General features: G+C 49.5%; 1 protein-coding gene across 1 annotated transcript in view; it reads right to left on the bottom strand.

Moving 5' to 3' along the window:
• LOC103806144 (transmembrane channel-like protein 7) overlaps window positions 1–197 on the bottom strand; it is a gene marked incomplete at its 5' end in the record, with an annotated part of 14,388 nt that extends 14,191 nt beyond the window's left edge. Inside the window, 1 exon segment of the mRNA XM_009078821.1 lies at window positions 169–197. Coding sequence (XP_009077069.1) covers window positions 169–197 — 29 coding nt within the window.
• Window positions 198–202: the final 5 nt, after the last annotated feature.

Raw genomic sequence — 202 nt, 5'->3', positions numbered from 1 at the left:
AGCCAGCCAAGAGCACCTGGGCAGAGCCTTGTCAGAACCACATGCCACGGGGTGAAACAGACACGGCCGAACCCAGTTCTGCTTCAGCCTTTCACCGCACTGGGTTGTGTTTAAGAAAAGGTCATTTTAAACAACAAAAGAACGTGAAAAAACGATATGAAAGTTAACCTCAATCTCCTCTTCTGGGCGATGCTGAGCGGGT

Source organism: Acanthisitta chloris, unplaced genomic scaffold (genome assembly GCF_000695815.1).
Source record: "Acanthisitta chloris isolate BGI_N310 unplaced genomic scaffold, ASM69581v1 scaffold10557, whole genome shotgun sequence".
Classification (NCBI taxonomy): domain Eukaryota; kingdom Metazoa; phylum Chordata; class Aves; order Passeriformes; family Acanthisittidae; genus Acanthisitta; species Acanthisitta chloris.
The sequence above is the reverse complement of the archived record's forward strand: the minus strand, read 5'-3'. Positions and strand labels throughout refer to the sequence as shown.